The 20,965-nt window shown below is 52.0% G+C and overlaps 1 protein-coding gene across 1 annotated transcript; it reads left to right on the forward strand.

The window, feature by feature from the left end:
* Window positions 1-1,407: 1,407 nt before the first annotated feature.
* Window positions 1,408-17,849, forward strand: ROPN1L (rhophilin associated tail protein 1 like). The gene is made up of 6 exons (XM_010957260.3): window positions 1,408-1,565; window positions 1,779-1,953; window positions 5,511-5,634; window positions 6,774-6,935; window positions 13,671-13,846; window positions 17,666-17,849. Exons 2-6 carry the CDS (start codon window positions 1,823-1,825, stop codon window positions 17,727-17,729), a joined length of 657 nt encoding a protein of 218 aa, XP_010955562.1. The 5' UTR covers window positions 1,408-1,565; window positions 1,779-1,822; the 3' UTR covers window positions 17,730-17,849.
* The last annotated feature ends 3,116 nt before the right edge of the window (window positions 17,850-20,965 follow it).

Raw genomic sequence — 20,965 nt, forward strand, 5'->3', positions numbered from 1 at the left:
GTATATATGATTAAAATAAAATCTGAAAGCCATCCTCCAGAGGTGAGCACTGTCGGTAGTGTGGTGTCTGCTTCCAGGCTGTGCTCTCCATAAGCATAGGTTCACGGACCCTTTTATCCCCACAGGTGCACACGCCCTGGGCTGCACTGCATGGTGTTCTTTCACCGTTTCTGAACATCTGTTTGTGTCAGTACATAAGTAGCTACCCCATTAAAAATTTTGGCTGTATTGTGTTCCATTGTGCGGGTAAGGTCATGATTTAAGTTTTCTGAAAGTTAACTCATTTTATTATACGCTATAGTAAACATTGTTGTCCATATTACTTTACTAGTATTTCTGTAGGCTAGTATTCCTGTAGGATAACTTCCTAGAAGTAAGGCTGCTAAATCATTAAACATGTTTAAAGTGCCACATGGCCCCCAAATATACCAGTTAACACTCCTCTCTCCTCAGTGTATGAGGTTCCTCGTTTTCCCATATCATCAACATTAAATATTGCCTGTGTTCAGTTTTGCAAATAACCGTTAATTTGGAAATGTGTGTGTCTTCATTTGGTAGGAAAGTTGCCCAGAGAGAGGAGTTGTGTTTAGAGCTTGATGTCTCTAGGAAAGGAAGGTGGGCTTGTCATCTTGGCCACTCCTGGAAATAGCTCATTCTAGTTATCTTCTTGTCAAGCGGAAGTGGGTCTCAGGGCTTGTTTCATTTAGTGTGAGTGTTAAGGGCAGCTGCAGCAGCTGGCCAGGCTAGGTTCACACCTTGTATGCTGTCCTGGTCAGAAAGGAACAGTTTCTCCTACCCAAAGCTACCGTTTGGGAAAAGGTGGCTTATTTTCTCCTAGACCCAATTAGATTGGCTCAACCACCCTATCTTACTTAGGAAAACAAGTTAAATAGAATCTTCTTTTTGGCTGGAAACTGCCCACTAAGTGGCTTTTAAATAGCGATCTGAAAAATGAGTACACTAAGGGGTACTGATTGGGCAGTGGGAACAGCATGTGCGAAGGCACTGAGGTCGCACACATCTTGGACAAACTGCAGAGGCACGTGCAGGATGAACCAAGCCCGCCGGGAAAGCAGGGGCCAAATTCCTTTAGGGAGACTCGTGCTGCGTGCGGAGACAGGCCTCCACCGTTTTGCTTCCTACTTTGGAGGACACAAGGCATATCTTGTTTCAAAGCTTCGCGGAGACTGAGCAAAGGAAAGGGGCGGGGGAGGGTCCTTTGTGAATTCGCTGCTCACATTTGGCAGTGGAAAATCGATCAAATGGACCTTTCGTAAGTGAAACGTTCCTCTTGTGAAGCTGTAAACTGTTAATACTAAGCCGGGGTGGGGTCAAAGCCAAACTGCGCAAACGCATTGCGCCTCCCAACCCGCGCTGGAGGGAGACCAACCTCGATCCGGGGCTTGTGCGCGTGTGCGGCCCCAGGGGGCGGGGCCCGCGCGCGTCTCGGTTGCCTGGATACCGCTGCGCAACAATAGCCGCGGCTTGCGCTCCAGTTGCAGGTCTGAGCTTATAGCTAGAGCCGGCGGTTGGCCCTCATTTCCGAGGAGCCCGAGGAGGCGCGGGTAAGAGCCCTCGCCAGCCGCCCATGCCTCGTGAAGCCGGCCTGTTGGGTCGCCCCCAAACTTAAGACTCCCCGACTAGGCTCCAAAATCGGGAGCGCAGATCCCGGCCTGGCCCCAAACCCGGAGGGCCAGCGGCCCGGCCTCTGAACCCGTTGGCCGTCAAGGCTGTCCGGGCACCCCAGGCTGACCCAACCGCCCTTCCTCCCTCCGCAGCACACCTAGATTCTTCCCAGCCCAGTCCTGGCCTGCGGAGAGCGATGCCGCTTCCCGACACCATGTTCTGCGCGCAGCAGATCCACATTCCCCCGGAACTGCCGGACATCCTGAAGCAGTTCACCAAGGCTGCCATCCGCACCCAGCCCGCCGACGTGCTGCAGTGGTCCGCGGGGTAAGCGCCCCGGGGCCAGCGCCTGGGAGAGCCGGCCGGTCCCCGTGCCCAGTCCTGCCTAGTGAATCCTCCTTCCTGGGCCAGTGGTCCAACGCTCAGGACACTTAGAGTACCGGCAAAACTTTCACTTTAGCATTGATGGTATCTACAACCTAAGTATCTATCTAGGAAGCATCGTGGTTTACTGACCACGAGACCAGAAAGTACTGCAAAATGTTCATTTATGTACAAAGCAATGACAACTCCGTCGTTGGAGAGTGGTATTTACTCAGGGAGCCTAAAATTTATAAAGGTTACACTGGGTGAAAAGTTTCAGCATCATATTATAAAATCTATCACTGTCCCTTTATTTTATTTGTAAAATGATTTTTACAAGGTGGAATCTTACGGTTATATTCCTTGTCTTCAGAGAATCCTTCCAGGACTAGGTGCCACTTGAGCTTATTGGAACCAGAGGGACGGAGGTCATGCTGGGGTAATCATCCCAAGGCTACTATAAGGTTAAACTCTGCCCAGCTTAGTTTACAGCATGTGAGGCTCCAGTTTCTTGCAGTAAAACATTCTAACCATCAGGAACAGACACTAACCTTTTTAAAGTCACAAGTCAACAGACCTTAGAACGATTAAAATAAACCCTGTTGATTTTACAGGAAAGCTCCTTGCCCTTTTTCAGTAAGCAGACTTAGACAATTCTGTAATCACAAGAATCAGTATAAATTTAACTTAATTTTTTTTTGTAATTAGCTTGTCGAATTCTGCTGACCTTCTTTATACTGAACGACTAAAGTGAATCAGTTTCCTGTGACTACTGTAACAAATAACCACCAAACACAACGGCTGAAAACAGCAGTTTATTCTCCTACAGGTCTGGAAGCCAAAAAGCCAAAGTCAGTTTCACCAGCTTACAGTCAAGGTGCCGGCGGGGCTGTGCTCTCTCTGGAGGCTCCCGGGAGAACCCGTCCCTCTGCTGGCCTTTTCCAGCTCCTAGAGCTGCATTCCTTTGCATTCCTTGTATTGTTTGGCTCCTGACCCCTTCCTCGATCTTCAGAAGTACCGTGACATCTTCTGCCTCCCTCTTCTAGGGACATTTGCAATTGCTTTTAGGAACCACACAGATGACCCACGATAATCTTCCCATCTCAAAATCTTCACTCACGTTGGCAAACTCCCTGTTACAATGTAAAAGAGGATCCACAGCTTCCGGGATTAAGACCAAGATATCTTTGGTATATTTTGGACCAGGATATCTTATTGTACCTACCATGCGAGGCTACTGGTTAATCCAGCACTTTGCCTTGGGACAAGTGCTTCTGTCAATTGCTTCTGAAAGACTCAAGGTTCTTGCCCAAAATTGTGGCTTCTGGTTTTAACCATTATTCAAGCCTAAATGAAAGATACGGCTCAGAAGAGTTTAGGCATACTCTACAAAACATTCCAAGATATAATCATTTTTTCTTGGAACATTATATTTGGTAACGCTTTAGAGAAAACTATTTTAAGCTTCACGTTAAAAGGCTTAATCGAGAACTTTCTGAATGTTCCATGCAACTGATTTCTCTCAAGAACAATTTTGGAGTTTAGGAGAAAAAGCAAGCATAATTTAATGCTTTATCTTTAAATATATCCAAAGCATTAAAATATATTTAAAGCATTATTTTTGTGCAGTGTGTGCACAGTGGGCTCCATGTGTCCCGATGCTCTCAGAGGAGAATGTGTCATGGAGAGATGCTGTTCAGAAGAAGGTGAATTGGTCTTTAAAAGAATTCGTAGGCAAGAGATTGGGGTTAAGACCAGGCAGAAGAGGAAACAGCTTATGAACACAGGGGCCGTGGCAAGGAAAAAACAACTGAAAACAAAGCAGGAAAGCAGGCTGCATGTGGAAGCGACTCCACCTGGAAGGCCCAGGCAGGCTTTCGGGGGAGGGTTCTTTCCAGGTGAGGTTGGCAGGAGGCAGAGCTGAGTCAGGCTGGGCCCCTAGCCTCTGCTGTGTCACAGCAACTAATAGGCGGGACCTTATTTTGTCACCATTGTGACATAATGCCATTGTGGATCTGATGCTGTGATGGCAGCAGGAACCAGTCAGGTCCTAAAGGCTTTTGCTCACCTGCGCCTTGAGAAACAACACACTCGAGAGCATGAGGCCCTAGTTGGCCTGGCCACTCAGGCCAGCTTCCCTGCCTCGGCACTATTGACGCTTTGGACTGGCCAGCTCTTTGCGGGGTGTGTGGTGTCCTGTGCATTGTGGATCCTCAGCAGCCTGTGAGATGCCCGTAACACCATCCACCCCAGGTTGTGAACAACCAAAATGGTCTCCAGACGCTGCCAGTGCCTCCTGGGGGTGGGGGCAGGACCAAGATCGCCCCCTCTTGAGAAGCACGGCTCGAGAGGCTGCATCGGCCGGGTGATGGGTTTGATGGGTTATGGGGAGTAAAGTCCACGAAATAGGTGAAAACCCTAATTAGGAACGTGGCAAAACTAAGCACCCGTCCCTGACCCTGGCCCTCTCGGTCCTCAGGTCCATCTGCTGCTTTCCTTTTGACTTTCCCTCGAACCATTAAGTTAACAAAATATGACTGGACTGTCTTAACAGCATGAAAGCAAAGTTGAATTTGAGGGATGGAGAGAAAAAAATAGGAGAGATGTAAAATTTCTTTTAGCCTATCAGACACCTATTTATCTACATTTTGTTACCTGTTCAGAGATGTTTCTAATTACTCTTATCTTCAGCGGTCACCTGTGGCCCTGGACGATTCAGTGTTTGATTTTCCTGGGTATGTCATTTCTTTGGTGGTGGTAAAGTCACGAGGGTGGCAGATGATGTGACTTAGCGGCCTGCGTCCACTGGCATGTGCCCAAGGGGGTGAGTTTTGCAGAAGACGCTGCTGGCACCCCCAGCCCTACCCTAACCGGTGCCCCCTGGTTGTCGCCCCATCCTGACTTATTGCCCCAAGCTGTCTCCATGCCCTACTTGTCCCACTGTTAGCTGTTCATGTCCCAGAAAGGAATGGTCAAGAGAAAAAAACACTGAAAACAAACAAACAAACAAACAAAAACAGGCAGGAAAAGTGAAGGGTGAGGGAGGGTGACGCCTGATTTAGACAATCAGGAGATTTCCTTTTCTGGGCGCCTTGGAGCTGAGTAGGCAGAGATGCTTGAAATTAAACCCTTCAAAATGCAGGGCTGAGACGCCAGCTGTCAAAGTGGCATGATTAGACCACGACCTTGCACTTGGGGCATGTGGGGCCCTGACTTTCACCTCCTCTGGAAGCATCTCAGACCCCATGTGGCGTTTGCTGGGTAAGAGGACCACATGTTACGGGAGCCCCAGGAGTGCTGGGCGGGGTCCCTAAGACTGGGGCTGTCACCCCCGCTGTGCAGAGGACCTGAGGCCCACAGAGACAGGGAGGGCGGAGGGCTGTGTGGAGGAGCCCGGCCCCAGCCGGCGGAGCGCACCCAGCGTGCTGCTCCCTGATCACCGTCTCCCTCTGGAGTTGTTGATGAAAGCGGGTGACTTCAAGGGCTGGTTGTGGCGCTTCAGCGATGTCTGTTGTTGTTAGGTATTTCTCAGCTTTGTCAAGAGGAGACCCGCTTCCTGTAAAGGACAGAATCGAAATGCCGGTGGCCACTCAGAAAACAGACACAGGCCTGACGCAAGGACTCCTCAAAGTTCTGCACAAGCAGGTATGAGGGTCTTTGTTACCAGCCAGCTGAACTTAAGACAAAGCCTGGCAGAAACCTCCACCATCTCCACACAAGCCCACCGATAAAACTTCAAGGTTTATTCAAAGAAGGAATTTTGCGTTCAGTGGCCTTTCTCTGGTTTAAGGAACCCAAAATAGCTGTTTCTGATTATATAGAAATATAGTTTCTTTTAAATACCAAATTAAGATGCTAGGTGCTGCGGGACTTTAAAAAAAAAGGTCTGAAAACATGGAATTCCAGGCATGGGGGTTGTTGCTAAGATCGTTCTTGAAATATAAGAACAGTGCTAAGGGGATAATCTGCCACTTCCTTCATCTGAAGGTCCGACTGCCGTCCTGAGGGCCCTGGGGACCCACCTTCTCACCTGGAGGGTTAATAGGAAGTGTGTTTTATCAGAGTGGCTGGGCCACTTTGCTAAAAGCAACGTCAGGGGAACAGCCCTGGTTTTTAAAGTGACTCGTCCCCATGATACGTCCTGAGGTCCTGTGTTCCTGTCCAGGATACAGTGACTTCTGAAAACAGGATTTTCCCATGGCTCCCTATTTTAAGGGAAAATGAATAACCACTGGAAAGGGGTAGTTTGGGAAAAGACATGACGAAATTGCTCAAAGCTCTCTCACACAGGAGCGCTAGCAGATCACGGAAGTTACTAATTTTCGTAGGTTGTCTAAAATAGGAGGAATACATTGATTTTCAGGTTTAAGATTACTCCCATTTAGCTGTTCACATGTTGAGGGATTGGATTTCATTTGATTTCCTGAAGTTTATTTTTATTGTGAAGTGTTTCCAACCATAGAGAATCATGTATGTACCCAATGCCTATACACCCATAATGTTAGTAAGTCATAACATGAGGCCGTATTTGCTTCACAGCCCTTTTGTCTTTTAAGAAGTAACTTGTTGCTGATCTCTAGTTCCCAGCCCCTCTCCCTCCCCGCGCACCCCTCCCCCACTGCCTCTCTCCACCCCTCCTCCCCTGGGCTAACGGTGCAGTGGATTCAGAGTTCTTCCCTGGACAGGGATGGGTGCTCCGACTCTATTCAAATATTCACAAGCGTTATATTACTTTGTGGATCTTTTAAACTTACCTAGATTGTCATGCTCTGTTTTCTCAACAGTGTAGCCACAAGGAATATGTGGAATTAGCAGATCTTGAGCAGAAATGGAAAAATCTGTGCCTGCCAGGGGAAAAATTCAGAGCTGTCTTGGAGTTGGATCCTTGCAAAAACAAAATTGAATGGATAAAATTTTTAGCGCTTGGATGTAGCATGCTTGGTGGGGTACGTACCTATAAATGGCATATTGATAATTCTGTGTAATCATAGGCTCAGCTTAAAATAACAGGTGTTTAAGAAACTGAAAGAATACTTTCATTACGTTAGTAATTTTGTCTTCCAAAGACCATTTTTTTTCCAGATGTTTATTGTATTTTAGGCTTATAGTTACTTTATTTACAGAAGTTCAATACATAGGAATGCTTCAATTTAAAAGACATTAACAGTAGACAAAATACATAGATGCTGTTAAAATACATTTAGGTCTTAGAAGAGAATGCATCAATGATTTTTATTAAATGATATGTCATTTTGGTCACACCTGTTTCCTCATCTTGTGCAAAGTTATTCTGTACAGTTATTTTGGTTTTTAGTTAAAATGTGTTATTAGTAACTAACAGATAAGGTGCCACCTTGCTGATGTTCAAGTACAACCCATCCGACTTCAGAATGGAGGCGCAGGCGTCCCTGCCTGCGTGAACTGAGTGGGTGGGGTGGGAGGGAGCGAGTGGGGCTGGGAGGACTTTGGCAAGACTTCCTTCGGGAATCTGGAATCTGGAATCTCTCTTTAGCTCAAGTGTTTGAGTTGTCCTGCGAGACATGGGGTCAAGTGCGGGGAGAGTTACCACTTTAAGTTTGTAAAGGAAGGGGTTGAGAAAAGAGAGCTAGCTCCCTTCACTGCAGACACAGCACACTTTCCTGCCCCCGCCCTTCAGTCTCTGGCCCAGAGCACGTAACTTGACAGTTCACAGTCCTTGCTTCACGGGATGCCCTCATCCCAGGTCCATGCCTAAGCCTCCTTAATTCCATTTTAACTTTCCGGAATTACCTTCTGTAATGCTACCTACCATGACCACTAACTCAGCTAATACCTGCAACTGACCTGCGCCCCAGCCCCCGCCGCCCCCAGCCCCGGGCTCATGCTTCCGGGATCATACACGTCCTCCAAGAAATATATTATTTAATTGTAGTTGGCTTTAACTTTATGGAAAGGTAATCATGTTGTTACTAATCTCCTGGAGCTTTCTTCATTCCCAATTAGAGTTCTCTATTTATTCATCTGGATCATTATTGACCACTGTACTGCATTCATTTCCTCTGCTGAGCAGTATGCGCTGTGTGACTTCACTATAATTCAGCAGTGCCATTCATTGCCCCAGGGAGAAGAGCGGAGACCCCGGTAAAGCCAGGCGTTAGGCTGAGCGCTGCGATGACTTTTTTTTGTGTAACTGCCCGCGGGTGTTTCCAGTCAGCCCTGGGCTGGCTGTGCCGGAGAGGTGGTCACCTCGCACCAAGTGCCCTCCTGTGGGCTCAGAAGTTGCTGGGGAGAATCCCAGGGGGTGTTACTGAGAAGGACAAAGGCAAATTTAGTTATTGGAGAAAATTTTATGTTGCTTTGTTCATCTGGAACTCTGTGAAAGTGTGATTTTAATAATACAAAATGAATAACTAATATTTTATTTTATGATTCGTGCCTCTAAACTTTGTTGTGAAGTTTAGACTTTATAAGTGATGAAAAAATCAGAATATTTCACATTTGGGAGATCCATCTTTGTAATTTCTACCTCCCTAATCAGGAGAATTAGGCACTAAATTTAAAACCAAACCAACTCTGTTTTGCAAGATAAGGCCTCTTATGCACGGGCAGTATGTGACGCTAGATGGAGACATTTGTTAAGGGTGGAGCCTCCTCTAAACTGAATACCCGGGAAGGGACGGATAAACAGCGCAAACCTGTCACTTACCCCATCAGCCAGTGTGGGATCCCGCCCTGTCCCCTAACTGAGCCTTCTCTGCCCGTGGTCTCTGCTGTTGGCCTTTGACTCTCTCCTGGGCCCGGGGCCCCTTCCCGCTGTGGGAACCGCTGGGAGGAGGTTCAAGTGTGAAAGCCTCCTGCTCCTGCTTCTCTGCCAGGTCAAGCTCACAGCCTGGGATGCCAGCTCTGCCCTGGCCCATCCCCCGCCCCCACCAAGTGCAGAGCAAACAGCCGTGCTCTGGGGCTGCAGGGGCCGGAGGGCACCAGGCGCTATGCTGGGACTTGCTTTGGTGCTGTGCTGTGTGCCCACGTTTGGGGAATAGCCAGGAGGTTCTTACCTGGCGCTGTGATTTCTGGGGTATGGTGCTTCATGCAGTTTGGCATCTTAGCATTTATGCTTAAAAACAAAAGAATACAAAAAAACCCCAGCCTCCAGAAAGGAGCCAATGAAGAAGTGAAGCGAGGTGGGCAGGAGTAATTTACAGTGGCTTCTCTGCACGTAGGATGCTGTCAGGTTGGCATCCAGTCGCTCTGCGTCGACGTGACGGAGTGAGTCCTGCTGCTCAGGCTGCGGCGTCTCCCGGCTCGTGGCAGACACGCTCTCCGAGCTCTTCGGTTTCTCTTCCAGGTCACTCCAGTTGGATGAATTAAGTTCTCTGCAGAGACTCGAAACCCTGCTCAAATTTCTGAGCCACACGCATCATTCATCCTTCGTTCCTTCCATGGATGTCTGTCGAGCCCTGTTCTAGGGGGCCTTGCTCTGGGTGCTGAGGGTTCTGAGCAAGCAAGACAGGCAGGCAGCCCGTGCCTGTGTGGCCGCCGTTGTGACATCCCCGAAGCCCTGAGCGCTGCTCTGGTTCTCACATCGAAAGCCACAAATGGGGCTGGAGCGTGGGGCGAAGGGGCCCCAGGCAGGTTGGCTGTGCGGTGCTGCCCCGGGGAAGCAATCACAGGTCTATGCTGTGGCCTCCACCTTACGTTCCTGCAGCACCATCAGTGATATTAAGCATTAAAGAGGTGGATCAACACTTTTCATTTTGTTTTTTAAGCATGGAGATCTTTCTCATAACATGAAAAATGTATGAACCAAGTCCTCCTCCCCGGCTCCACACACACTTACGGAGAAAGTACGTAATGGCAAGCTACGGGCCTGACTCGGATTAGGCTTTGAAAAGCACCTGCACTTCATCCTTCACAAGAGCATCCCTCTGCGTGTACAGCGGCAAATGTACACGCGCGTAACGTACTTTTCCATCCGAGCGGATTGCTTACAAATGGCCATTATTTCTAGGGTTCTCTCCAGGTGCGGGCGTGTTTGGAGCCCTTTGCTTTCTCTTCATTCCTCCCAGCAATGCTTTGAGGAAAGTCCTGTTCTCCGAATCGTGGGATAGGGCGCTATGGAGAGGGAGGCGCGGCAGATGGAAGTGGTCAGGGGGGATCTGAACTCAGACCACGGACTCCAGAGCCGCCACTAGCGGAGTACGGCCTTGGGGTGGAGGGGCCCCTCTGGGGAGCGTGCCGCCCACAGGCTGGGATGTGGCCTCAGGGAGCAGGACTCCTAAAGTGGTCCCAACCCTAAAAAGTGCTAGGTGTCAGCCTCCCAGCTGCACTCATCCTGCGGTTCTCGGACCCTCATCCGCCCACAGCTGTGCTTCTGCATGTTGGGTCTGGTGTCCCTGACCCACCGAGGTGCCCGGTGGGTTGGGGGTGGCAGCCCCTGTCCTAGGGGTGGCGGTGACGTCTTGCTCACTCCCCGGCCTCTTTCCTCTCAGTCAGGTTCCCCTGCTGAGCATCTAGAGCTGGTTCTGAGATGCCCACGTGGCTTTCTGTTGCCCCTGCAGCCGGTGCAGACATACAGCTGCCGTGTGTGTGAGCCTCCGGCCACGGGCACATTTAGTACCTGCCTCCCACCGAGAGGAAGCAGCTGCTCGTGGGCCCCTGGGCTCCTGGGCTCACGTCCCACCCCCCTCCCCTGAGCTGAGCGTCTCCTCCGTGGGGAAGGAGGAGGTGGCAGCGGTGGATGCTGGACATGGTGGCCCATCCATCCCTTCAGCCTGATGGACTGGCTTCACTCCAGGCCCACACCGCTCCCCCACCCCCCGAGAGTGTGGGTCTCCCACCTGCACCGGCCACAAGGCCCACAACCGCGTTGTGAACTAGGAAACCTGTGAGGGTAAGGAAATGAGAAGGGTTGTGAAAACTGAGATTTGGGGTCAATGGCGCTGCGGGCTGCGGAGTCCGGTCTCCCTTGAGCTCACGCCACACCACAGGAGCGAGTCCCTATCTGTTCCTACTCTCATCAAAGGGTCAGCCAGGGTATCACCCGTGTTGTCATTCTCTGCAGCTAAAAGGGACACTGTGGGCGCTGTGAGGTGGTTCACGGCATCGTCATGAGAACCGCTGAAATTCTGAAATGACAGACCCACGGGACAGGCGCCGAGGATGCTCAGGAAGCCACAGGACCTCCATGCCCGTGTTTCTCGCGCGTCTCCAGGTTCACACGCGGCTCAGGAGTGAACCCTTGGCTGACAACAGTGCGGTCCCCTCCTCCTGGATGGATTACAAACCAGAGGAAAAACCTGCAGGAGGTCAAAAGGGACGTCTGCCAAGGAGGGGTCCTTGTGGCTGGTGAGCTGTAGCCTTAGGACCCACGACCCCCTGGAATTGAGAAGTTTGTTTCGGGCAAACAAACTCTCCAAACCAAGCAAGTTGCTTTGTGAATCCTTTTGGGTTTAAAAATTGCTGCAAATCTTTTTGTCAGAAGTGTTAACACCGGTAGCGTCATTGCGCCTTTGCAGAGTGATGCCAGGATGTTTGGATGGATTTCTTCCTTAAATACCTCTTCCTCGGAAGTGTTTGAACATCACGTCACTCAGATTTCATCTGCGGGCTCCTCACCAGCTGCTGCCTCCTCCCCTCCCTCAGTGAGGCCCCGCAGTTCCACATACATGACGACCTTCCTCCACCGTGTTGGATAAAACAGCAAAGTCTAACAAAAAACCCATCTCTGACATCTCGAGCAAGGAACCTGTGAAAGACACAACTTTGTCTTCTCCAAGTCCTCCTCCTTTCAGGGGCGTCGGTGTGCGGGGTGGTCCTTGGAGAAACGAATGCCATCATTTTTCTAATTAGAGCATCCTTCTGCCCCCAGTGTCAGGCTAACGTCGGAACTGTGTTGTCCCCGGCCCGGAATTCCAGCACAGCAGGGGCACGAGTCCCGGCCAGGGCAGGTGGGAAGTGGCTTTGCAGACCCCCAAAGCCCCGGGCTGATGGTGATGGGGGAGGTGGCTTCACACCCTCCGGATGAACGCCTGGAATCCAGGCACCAGTCTGCCCGTCACTCACTCCCTGAGCCAGCCCAGTGGCCGTTAGCGGTGGTGGAATGTGTGGTCACCGCTGGGCTCAGGAGGCCGACCGCCTGCGTTGGGTCCCAGGTGGCTTACCTGGGGCAAGTGATTCAGCTTCCCTGGGCCCCGCTGACCTCATCTCACAAAGTTACTCTAACCAGTAGATGAGAGGCCCGGTTGTGCCTGGGACACGAACCTTGTTTCAGTCCCGCTGTCTTTCCCCTCCCCCTGCCGGAAGCACAGGTGATTTTTCTCTGATATTTACTGTGAGAACCTGGCCCTGCTCCTGGGGCTTTGAAGAAGCAAGCTGCTGTGTTCTAAGAGGACCTCAGAGAGGGAGCTGCAGGTGGCCTTCAAGGGCTCAGGGGGGACTTCGGCCAACAGCCGGCAAGAAGCCAGGGCCCCGGACCAGTCTTACAGGAAGTGAGTTCTGCCAACACCCTGAGGCAGGTTGGAAGTGGCTCCACCACCAGAACCGAACTCTGGCCACCACCTGATTGGAGGCTGACAGTGCTCAGGCTCCTGGCCCACAGAAACTGCAAAATAATGAATGTGTTCCAAAAAAAAAAAAAAAAAAGATCTGGCTCCAGCCCTGTACGTGTCCTCAGGGACGCTGGTTTACCTCCCCCCAGTCTCTGTCCCAGGCAAGCAGGGCTGTGTGCGACCTTCCCTAAGTCTGCAGCTCTCCCTGGGGACTGTCCTCCACAGCCCTCCTTGCTCTTTCCTCCTGTGAGTGCAGCCCAGATTCATTCCCTCAGGAGCTCCTCTTGGGGGGTCCGAGTCTGTCCTACAGCCCCGCTGTCTGGGTTCCTCATCTTCCCTTAGGTTCTTCCTCCTTAGGTCAAGCTGTGAGATCAGCCATCTCACTACATTCCTGGAAACGTAACCCAGCTCGCGGGGGCCGCTCCCCACTCCTCTGTTGCATGTGTGCAAGTGATGGATCCTAACACTCGTCCAAGATGCTCTGTGAGGTCAGCACGAGAGCTAACGCTGAGACCAGCCCCTCAGCTTTGTGGGCCTTCCCGGTGTGTCTGACACAGGCGGTGGCTCCCCCTACCCTGAGCACAGCTCCTCGCACCCTCGTGGCTTGACGGTGGGGGTGGTCAGCATGTTCTGAAGCTTGTGCCATGTGGAGGTGGGAAGGCTCCCCCGAGGACGGGCGTTCTGCTGAAAGTCAGGCATGTTGGCGGGGGTGGGGGTGGTGACTGACCCAGGCCTTCTACCTTCTGGACCTGTGACAAGGCCCAGAGCCAGGCTGAGCCCCACCTGAAGCCTGCACAGAGCCGGGGCGCAGTGGGCCCTGCCCTGCCAGTCCCCACCCTCTACAGGTGGTCTCTGACTGGGGACAGTCCGCTCCGTCCCTGTAGGTATGTCGTGAGGCTGAAGGGGCTGGAGGGTCTGCATTGGCTTGAGAGGTCCGTTGTCAATAGGATAGCTGCTTCCTCCTCATAAAATAAAATCTGGGAATTAATTGCATCTTGATCAAACCTTTCCTTTCTCTTTATGACAATTATAAATTCCCCTGGTTCTGAATTTGGGGAAAATTTCCGTAAAGCAAGTGTTTCTCCTGCTGCCGTCTTTGCTTGCTAGCGAAGCCCGGTAATAACTGTGTTCGCACCCGGTTTGCTGTGTCCCTAGTCGCTGACGACCGCGATGAAGCACCTGTGTGAGATCCTGACCGGCGACCCCGAGGGCGGCGCCGCTTGCATCCCGTTCGAGACCTTCTCCTACGTCTACCGTTACCTGTCGGGACTCGACTCGGACATACCTGCCTCGGACACGGAGACCTATCTGGCCTCTCTGAAGGAGAACGTGTAAGTGTGAGCACACCCTGCAGCTCAGGTGTGCGGGGGGTCGGGGGCTCCCTTCCTCCCATTCTCCTCTGTCTTCAGACGACTTTGTTCCAGCGAACCCCGCCTCCGGCAGAAGGGAAGTGGCTCATTCTGGGCTCCGAGATGTGGCTCAGTGGTGCTGGACAAAGCTGGGCCGCAGGAGGGGTAACTTCAGAGGAAGGAAACATTATCTGTCGTTAAGAAACGTTATGGGAAATGTGTCTTGATTCTTAAGTACAGGATAACGGATGGTTTAAAACAGGGCATGTTCAAAAGTAAGATAGAATTCATTTCTCAACAATGAAACACGGAGATGAGTGGAGGGAGTGAGTGTGTAGCCACCCCGTGCCCCCAGCCCCCAGGCTGTGCTGCCTGGAGGAGGGGGCTCGGGGGAAGAGCGGCCCAGCAGGTGGGGGTGGCTGTGGCCCCGCCTGGCGAGGCGGCTCTGAGTGCCGCCCAGAGGTCAGGCTGGAGGAAGTCTTGCGATCATTAGAAGGTGGCTCCCCCAGGCCCCCTGAGGCCTCCCAGCCCCTCCCGGCCACACCCCAAGTGCCCCCAACGGTCGTCCGAGCCACACACTTTCCATCTTAAGCCCAAGACCTTTACGGAGTGCTGCCTCTGTGCAGGGATGTAGGGGGTGGGTTGGATCATAAGAGAGCTAGGGCCTGAGGGACGGTGATGGTGACGGTGACAGTGACAGTGATGGTGATGGGGCTGTCTCAGCCGCACTCCCCTGGCCCCTGAGAGCCTGAGCCCAGACTCTCGTCCCCTCGGCCTCCCCCACTGCCCCATCTGGGATGTGGCACGAGCCCCCACCTCACTTCCTCCTATTGGGACCCTGGCCACCAGCAGCCCTTGCCTCCGTGGCCTCTCCCCTCATGCTCCAGCCTCCCTGTCCCTCCAAACCACTTCCTCTCCTCCCTTCAAAATTGCACTCTCTTGGAGACCCCCACCACTGAGCTATGCCCCCAGACTCAGTGATCCAGTCTTTCTTTCCTGTCCACTGACATGGTAACCCTCTCCCCATCCCTCCCCACCACGAAGCTATGACTTCTCGGTCACTCGCTCTGGACACCATCAAACCTCGGCTGGCCCCACACTCTGCCCTCTCTGACCCCCATCTCTTGGCCACCATTCCCTCATTCTCCTGGGCCCCCTCAGCCCGTGCCTATCCCCCACCCACATCCCACCCTCAGGCCCCTCCTCACCCTGGGGGAATCTGCCCCCCACCCAGCCATCTCCACTCCTTGAGCCCAGGGCATCACCCTCCTCTCTCCTGAGCCCTCCAGTGTCATCCCCACGTGCAACCCACTCCCCCTGCCTGCACCATCACCAAGTGTCCTCTGCTCAGGGAGGCCTCCCCTAAACGGCGCTGCCATAAAGCAGCACCTTCCTCCCTCCATCCGTCCGTGAAGTCATCTTCCCTGCTGTGTACGGAGCACAGCCACGTGGGCTGCTCCACCAGCCTGGGGTAGGGTCTGCACGCTGAGCGGTGCTGGGGGGACATGTGTGGATGGACCCCACAGGTGGTCGAGGTGGAGGGGCATGGGAGCCCCTGAGGAGTTTGGCTTATGCCTAGTGGCACTAGGGAGTCACAGAAGGTCTTAGAGAGGGAACACAGTGGTTATTTTTGGTTAGAATTCTCCTTGAGTCGCAGATGTAAGGAGACTAGTTAGGAGGCTTCTGCAGAGGTCCAGACAAGAAATGACAAAGAAGGGAGAGGTTTTTCAGTGCTGCTTGGATTGGGGTGGTTGACTGGATGTGAGGAGTGAGGAGAGAGACTTCCAGGAATGCCCCAGATGGCTGTCGTGGCCTCCTGAGTGGACATTTGTGTGTCTCCCAGGAAGGACCTGGGAGAGGCAGGACTTGGGAGGCCCAGGGTGGGTCAGGGAGCTCAGATCTGGGCTGGACATCCCAGTGTGAGGAGACCACAGCCTTTGGGGAGGGGGCAGTGAGTGAGGAGGGGCTGGAGAGGGAAGAGGAAAGCTGGGGAAAGTGAGGCCCGGAAGGGCCTGCAGGAGAGGGCAGGAGGGCCTTGTCCAGTGTGGCAGACTCCAAAACTGTCCCGTACACTGGCTACGGTGGTCACTGTGCCCCTGGCAGCAGTGATTTCAGAGGACTTCAGGGGACAGAGGAGATGAAGTGTGGCCTCCAGCTGCCGGGGTCTGGCTACAGACTCCTGGGAAGGGGGAGGTCGGCTTGACCTCCAGGAGGAGGGCTGAAGGTAAAGAAGCACACTTACCTGCCAGGTGGGAGGTCCTGGTCTATAACCAGGTGCCTTGTGCACCCTAGCTGAGGACAGCCCCCCACAAGGCTCCCAGGAAACACCTGAATGGACCTGGGCACCCTGGTTAAGTCCTCAGAGCAGGCAGGGTGCGTGAGCTGGGCTTTCTGAGTCATCCTTTGAGAGCAAATCCACCCGCTCCCCACCACCTGCAAGCGCCTGGCCTGCGTGCTGGATGGAGGCCGCGAGCTGAGTGGGGAGCGCCCCGCCCCGACGCCCTGGCCTGGGTCACTGGGTCAGACCCCCCCGCCCACTCCACCAACGTAGACTTGTTAACTCGGCTGCTTTGTGCAGCAGGAGTGATTTCCTCTTTGTCTCGGCCGATTCAACAATCCTTTATTCATTCCATGACTCATTCATTCCTTGGTTTCCAAAGCGTTTCAGAGCCCTCAACATCTCCTTAGCGAATGATGCTGGACCCTGCCCTGCGCTGCCTTCACGGCCACTCAGGCGGCGAGAGCCCCGGCGGTGGCCCGTGGAGGGACAGGCCTAGCTGGGGGGCGGGAGCTCTGGCTGGGGGTGCCGGGGGCTGACCTAGCTCGGGAGGCTGGGGAGGCCCCAGCAGGTTAGAGTGACCTCTGCTGTTGGCAGAAGGATGCTGATGTGGTTGTTCTCAAGCCACGGATGGTACCTAAGGGGAAGAGTTACTGTATTTTGCAGGAAAAGGCCAAGTAAAATTTTACTCCATGGTTTTCTTTCGTTACGTGGTCAGTGGCTTTTCCCCGCCTGTGGGGAGCTCCGGTTGGCTTTCCTTTAGTATCAGCACAACAGGGACAGTAAGCGGGTCCTCCTGCTGCCTGAGCAGAGGCTGGGAGTCCTCACACCCAGGAGCACAGGTGCTCGGGGCTACTGGTGTGGTTCCTCCGAGACCCCCTCCACCTCCCGGCAGCCACAGTTGGGGGCTATTCCACAGGTGTTAATTCCCCTGGGCCTGTAAGAGGAGGTTGCTTTTTATGGTAAAATATCTTTTAGAATCACTAACTTGTATTCCTTTTGCTTTTAAAAGTGAGCCCTCAAGGCAGTTCTCATTTTCCCACTGACATTGAAAATGAACGTTGTTATGGTTCCATGTTTTTACATCTGCTGATGTTGTCAGTAGAAATTTACTAATGTTCACCATCTTTTAAGAGGTACAACTATCTATAGACAAAGAGAAAAATCAAAAGAGATACTATTGTCAATGCCAAAGTTTCACAGACTCGAGACAGTCCTTTGAGTTTTACTGGACCAATTTTTTAAACAGAAGGATATTTTTGTTATACTTGTGACTAAAATTTGAGTCGTCAATAAAGAAAAATCCATAACATAGTACTGCTTTTTTTGCCTAGGAATAAACACCCATTTTTTTTAATATAAGAAAACAGAATACTTTATTTTTAGAGGTAAGACTTACAATTGGAGCCCATAAATAATCAAAATTTTAAGGTAAAACTTACAAATTATACGGTGTTCCATAGAAGTTGTATTGTGTGCTATAAGAAGTTACTAATATGTGCCTTTATCTGTTTCCAATTTAGAGACTCTAAAAAGAATGGCATGATAGGACTTTCAGATTTCTTCGTTCTACAGAGGAAAATTTAGAAAACCTCGAAAAAGAAAACTCAGAAGACATAGGCCGTTAATACAGAGAAGAACACAATTTAATGTCAAAATAGTGCTTTTTAAAACCTTGGCACCAAATACAATTTGTCATTAACCACATACATATGAAGTGTGAGTTTTTTCCCGTAGCAGAATGTGGCCGATGTGTCATGGGGGCCTATTTAATGATTATTCTTCACCAAGTCCTTCTAAGAGCCTGAAATGCAAAACATCCTCCGCAGCGAAATGATCTTTTTGAGTAGAACAATCTTTGGCCACTGCAGAGTGTGGAGGTGGGGTGGGCAGTTCAAAACCAGCTGTTTCTCCTCTTCCTTTGAAAGTCTGACCAGCAGGAAGGCCGATGCCCTCTGCTCCCTGCTCCTGCCAAAGCCGGATCTTCTGTGACAGGAGGGCCTGGGGGCTCGCTGGCTGGATGAGCAGCAGGGCTGGGAAGCAAACTGGACAAGCAGCTTGGACCAGCACGTGGTCTGCTGGACGGAGGCAAGCATCCGAGACCCTTTCTTGCTTTCTTTATATATAAAGTCTCAAACTGACAAGGCCAATTAGTACATCTCAGACTGTTTTTCTGAGAACGTGGGAATGGTTGTCTTGCTGGTTCTCTGCACATTTATCACACACCGTGCTGATAAATGATACAGGTTTTCAAATACCTTGAAAACCCAGAGTTAGGAGACGCATTGGCAGTTACCCTAAAAAGCATTTCAGTTTTTGCACTGAGGCATGAGGTATAGTTTTCATCTGAACATGAAACTATGGTACTTGAGGTGATCATTTGCCTGGGCTCATGGCCGCCCCCGCCCCGGGAATGGACAGTGGAGTCTCTTCATCAAATTACAAGTAACTTTTCAGAGTCGGAGTTTTAAAAGCTTTTATAATTTTTGAGTTGCTTTAAACCTTCTCAAAACTCACTTCCCCCTAAAATTTTAGTATTTTATCCTTCTATGATACTCCATACATGGGGATAAGAAAGAAGACACCTTAGGTTTTGCATAAGAGCAGTGGGAAGTCGTGTGGAGTCAGTGGGTGTGCGCAGGGGAAGCACTGAAGCAAGAAGCGGCGTGCAAAGGAAGGGTGTGCAAAGGAAGAGTGCAAAGGAAGGGTGTGCAAAGGAAGACAGACGAACAATGGGACATCCCCGTGAATATGACACTGACCTGATGACAGACACAGAGTTTTGTGTTTTTTTAAGCCAGATGATCAGCCACCTCAGGAGGCTCACTGGCAGGGAGCACAGGACGTGCGCATGTGACAAAGAGACGCTGGCCTGCCCATCAGTCAGGAGACAGAAAAGGGACAATTTAACATAAGGGATTCACAGCCACTCCTGCAAGGTCACCACGAGGACTTGGGAGGGCCTCCCGCCCGCGGTTGGGGCGCAGCTCTGGAGAGTGGCCCGCGGGGTCTGCAGGGCTGAGTTGCCCGGAGTGTCAGTGGGCCTGTCGGATGCGGCCGGGCACCCGGGTGAACAGGCTGCTAGACTGTTGTCAAAGTCGGGCGTGGAGCTAGCTCATGAGGGACCCGGAGGTATAAAGGCCCAGAGAGGCATCCTCGGGGGATGTTGTTCCAGTGAACCCTTCCTGGGGAAGCAGCTAGAGGGTTTCAGACCACCAGAGAGGTCGGAGAGGTCAGCATAAGGACCAGTACGGACATCGAATGCATGATTTATCCGGAGGGCTGAACCACGAGATGGTGATCCTGCCGGGCTGTCGTACGTAATGCCCGTGCTCTGACGACGAGGTGCGTGACATCTAACGAGTATCAGAGACCCAGAGGTCCACATGAAAAGCGTCTGTTTGCTACTTGTGTACATTATTAACTGGAGGTGAAACGACGTTCATATCAGACATACAGAGGGTGGAGAGGGAAGAGTTTTCCAGCCAGTTTCAGTATTGACTGTAGCAGACAACCAGCACCAGAGAGGACGGAGGGTGTCGCACAGAGACGCGGAGGGCAACCGCTACAGCAGAAACGCGGACCATCCTGGACACCGACAGAAACAGACCGGTAGCAGGTAAAGAGCGCTGACAGCTGAACCAAAAAATAAAGAAAGTGTTTATGGGGGGAGGGAATGGGATGGAGGAGGCAGAGCTGGACCCGGACTCCTCTGCACCGACCTCTCTGTTGACTGGAATCCTCTATGTATTTTACGTAATTGCAGAACAAAATTACACTGAAAAGTCCCTGAGAACTGAAAGTAAAATGAAACCGATGAACTGTGTATCCAGTCAGCATAATCACAGGAACTATTCCAAGGGACTTTACAGCTCAGTCATCTGAATATTCCTGGTGGAATAGACAGAAGCCAAGTTGAAATTACCAAGCTCTTTTCAGTAACCAGTGACGGTGGTAATGGGGCGAGTGAGTGAGTGTTTTGGTGTCAGGGAGAACCTAGGTTTGCATCATGGAGGAGTGAAGAAAGAAAAGGTAAAGGCAGAATCCTGCGGTCCTGAGTTACCACTGGAGCGTCGCTGGGAAATCATCACCCCTGCGCCCTGGAAAGGCCTAGACGCAGCAGCGCAGCCTGCACAGGGGGAGCACCCAGCGGCCAGGCGGTGGTCCCCGATGGCTCTGTTCGCAGAAAGGAGCAGGACGCCTTGCAGCAGGGCTGATCCCGGCTCGCGGGCAGGGAGTGTACGCGGGGCGACCCGGAGCAGCGTGTCACCCCGGCAACAAGTGGTGACAGGCTTCTAGGTTCATGTCAGAAAGACTTGGGGTCTAGTCGAATGAACTTCCACTTGCCCTGCTCTCCAGGGATCTAGAAGATTCCAGCCACTTAGCTGGCTCCCTGGGTTTCCTCCCTCTTCTCCATTTCCCTCTAAAAATGTGCCCTCCAGGGAGGACCACCAGTGTCTAACGGACTCCACTCCAGAGAGAAGCACGCCCCTCCCGCGTCATCCTGCCCCAGGAGCCGGGCTCCTGCCCTTCATGCCCCGGTTCCTGCCTGGGCCTGCTGCTTCCCAGAGGTCCTGTGGTCTAGGGGCCTGAGAACCGAAAGTGGCCCCCCCTCGAGCCTGCAGGGACAGGGCCCGCGACAGCTGTGGGGCCTGCTTACTGACAAGTGTCTGTCCATTCGGCAGAACTTGGGAGGAGATTTGCTGTCCCTGCAACTGTCTTGTAGGAGAGGGACACGGAGCCCCCACCTCCTCTTGTCCCTGGGGACCACCCCCATTTACCAAAAGAACCTCACTGAATCACTGACCAGCCAAACTGGTTAG

This window comes from Camelus bactrianus, chromosome 3, assembly GCF_048773025.1.
Source record: "Camelus bactrianus isolate YW-2024 breed Bactrian camel chromosome 3, ASM4877302v1, whole genome shotgun sequence".
Lineage (NCBI taxonomy): Eukaryota > Metazoa > Chordata > Mammalia > Artiodactyla > Camelidae > Camelus > Camelus bactrianus.